This window comes from Helianthus annuus, chromosome 3 (genome assembly GCF_002127325.2).
Source record: "Helianthus annuus cultivar XRQ/B chromosome 3, HanXRQr2.0-SUNRISE, whole genome shotgun sequence".
Taxonomy (NCBI): Eukaryota; Viridiplantae; Streptophyta; class Magnoliopsida; order Asterales; family Asteraceae; genus Helianthus; species Helianthus annuus.
The window spans coordinates 127,993,820-127,996,701 of record NC_035435.2 but is presented as its reverse complement, the minus strand read 5'-3'; the positions used below and the strand labels follow the sequence as shown (position 1 = coordinate 127,996,701).

General features: G+C 41.7%; 1 protein-coding gene across 1 annotated transcript; it reads left to right on the top strand.

Moving 5' to 3' along the window:
* Positions 1-220: 220 nt before the first annotated feature.
* Positions 221-1,196, top strand: LOC110883502. Its single transcript, XM_022131234.1, has 2 exons — positions 221-657; positions 758-1,196. The coding sequence occupies exons 1-2, from the start codon at positions 221-223 to the stop codon at positions 1,194-1,196; spliced, it is 876 nt and encodes a 291-aa protein (XP_021986926.1).
* Positions 1,197-2,882: the final 1,686 nt, after the last annotated feature.

The window sequence follows — 2,882 nt, the reverse complement described above, 5'->3', positions numbered from 1 at the left end:
AGAATCGCCGGACTAAGATAGTTCAACCTGACACAGGCGATGGAAACGCGGCCAGTGAGAATGACTTTCACGAGGAGGTATGTCTTAAGGCGGCAGAAAGTTTGATTAACGAGGTGGAGGCCACAATTAACATTGGGAAGGTTGTTGGAGTTAAGTTGAATGACCACGAAGCGCTCATAAGAGATGTCGTGGGAGGAGAAGGAATTAATGGGTTTCATTAATGAATATCTTGTCTTTCAATGTCAGGGGTATTAGAGGAGGAGGTAAGGCTTCCTGGTTGAAAGAAATTCGGAAAAAGAATAATATTGGAAGTATTGCTCTTCAGGAAACGTTGGCTGAATCTGTGACGATGGACGTTCTTGATAAATTTTGGGGGAATAGAAGTTTTGAGTATACATGTGTTGATTCGATCGGGCATTCAGGAGGTATAATTTGGATGTGGGATCCAAAAGTTTTGAAGATTGACTATGTTCTTAAGAACATGCACTTTCTGCTTATTAGAGGCTCGGTTGTTGGTAGTGGTAATCCCATAAATCTCTTAAACATTTATGCTCCCCAGAGCACTGTTGCAAAAAGGAATTTGTGGGCTGAGATATCTAGTGTCATTGACCCGGCTGTCGGAGCTTGGGTTCTTGCGGGGGACTTCAATGCGGTGCGGTCGGTAGAGGAAAGAAAAAAATCTAAATACAAACCGGTATGTGCTAATAATTTTAGTGAATTTATTTTCAGCAACGGATTGTTGGAGTATCCTATGCAGGGGAGGAGGTTTACTTGCGTTAGAGATAACGGAAAAAAAACTTAGAAAGTTAGACAAGTTTCTGGTGTGTCCGGAGTTTTTCGATAGGTGGTCGTCCGCGTGTGTAAGAGTTATTCAGTGTTACAAATCAGATCATTGTCCTATATTATTAAAGCTTATGGATTTGAATTTCGGGCCTCGCCCGTTCCGAATTTTCAACTCATGGATTGGAAAGGAAGGTTTCGTGGAGGCGGTTCGGGTCCCTTTGGAAGGCTTTGTGCCTTTTGACCCTCCTGATTCATGTTTATCGCATAAGTTTGCCATAATAAGGTCCTCAGTCAAAGCTTGGATAGATGAATTTTTATCGAAGGAACGGGAAAGCGAAAACGTGGCGTTAGTTGAGTTGGAATCTTTGGAAGCGGAATTAGAAAACAGGGATTTGTCTGAAGATGAAGAATAGATTATGGCTAAGAATAAGAGAGTTATTAAAGAAGCGGAAAATAGAAGAAATTCGGACCTCCTTCAAAGATCTCGTTTAAAGTGGGTAGTGGGGGGTGATGAAAACTCCAAGTTCTTCCACGCTCTTGTCAATAATAGAAAGGCGTTGAACTCCATTCACGGCCTCAACGTTAACGAAGAATGGTGCACTAAACCATCCATCATTAAGAAGGAAATTTTCTCTTTTTTTCGGGATCGTTTTAAAGAGGGTATCCCAAATTGGCCCGATTTGATGGATATTGATTTTAAAAAAAAATCGAAATTGGATAGTAACATGTTGGTCGAAGTTTTTTCTGTCTCGGAGATTAAAGAAGCGGTTGTTCAATGTGGGGATGATCGGGCGCTGGGCCCGGATGGTATGAATTTCAGGTTCATTAAACATTTTTTGGGACTTATTCGAAGACGATTTCACTAGGATGTTCGCCGGGTTTCATGAAAGTGGAGAGATTAGTAATGGGAGTGGATCGTTCTTTATCGCTCTCATTCCTAAGGTTAAAGACCCGGTCTCTCTTGGAAATTTTAGACCTATTAATTTGGTTGGTGTTATTAGCAAGGTGATATCGAAAGTTATTGCTAACCGTATGAGAAAAGTGTTGGATGGTGTGATCTCCGACTCTCAATCGGCTTTCTCATCCAGTAGATACATCCACGACAGGCCGCTCATCATTAATGAGCTTATCACTTGGATCAAAAAGGTGAAAAAGAGAGCTTTCTTTTTCAAAATTGACTTCGAAAAGGCATACGATAATGTTAGGTGGACTTTTGTGGATAATATCCTCCACCAAATGGGTTTTCCGACTTCTTGGTGTAAATGGATAATGGGTATTCTTAAGTCGGCTAGATCTTCTATCCTAGTGAACGGTGCCCCGACGTTCCAATTTCGATGTGAAAAAGGTATGAGGCAAGGCGATCCTCTATCTCCTTTCCTCTTCTTAGTTGTGATGGAAGCTCTTTCTCGTATGATCTCTCGGGCTAGGGAGGCGTGGGTTATTAAGGGCATTCCTACTCCTAATAACGGGCCGGTCATGTCTCATCTTCTCTATGCGGACGACGCTATTGTGTTGGGGGAGTGGTCTAAAGAAGAAACGGGCAATGTTATGAGGATTCTTCGTTGTTTTTATCTATGTTCGGGACTTAAGATTAATGTTGACAAGTCTAATCTATATGGCATCGGTGTTAGCTTGGAGGAGACCGGGACTTTGGCCAACGAATTCGGATGCATTCCGGACGCTCTTCCCTTTAAATATCTTGGCTTGAAAGTTGGAGCCAACATGAATCGGGTAAATAATTGGCAACCGGTGTACAAGACGTTTCGGAGTCGTCTTGCTAAATGGAAGTCGCACCTTTTGTCTATAGGAGGAAGAGTTGTTATTATTAAGTCAGTTTTGGAAAGCTTGCCGAATACTACTTTTCGTTATACAAAGCTCCTAAAAAGGTTGTCTCGGATTTGGAATCCTCGATTAAATGCTTTTTATGGGTGTCACACCCCGATATTTCCACGTATTACCGGTGGGCCCGGTGGGGAGTATCGTGACGTAGTTGATATCATCATAGTCAAACAACACAATTTAATGCACAGCGGAAGCAAAAGATAAATATATTACAACCGAATGAGAATATCAAAGTATTACAAACGGTATGTAAAAGA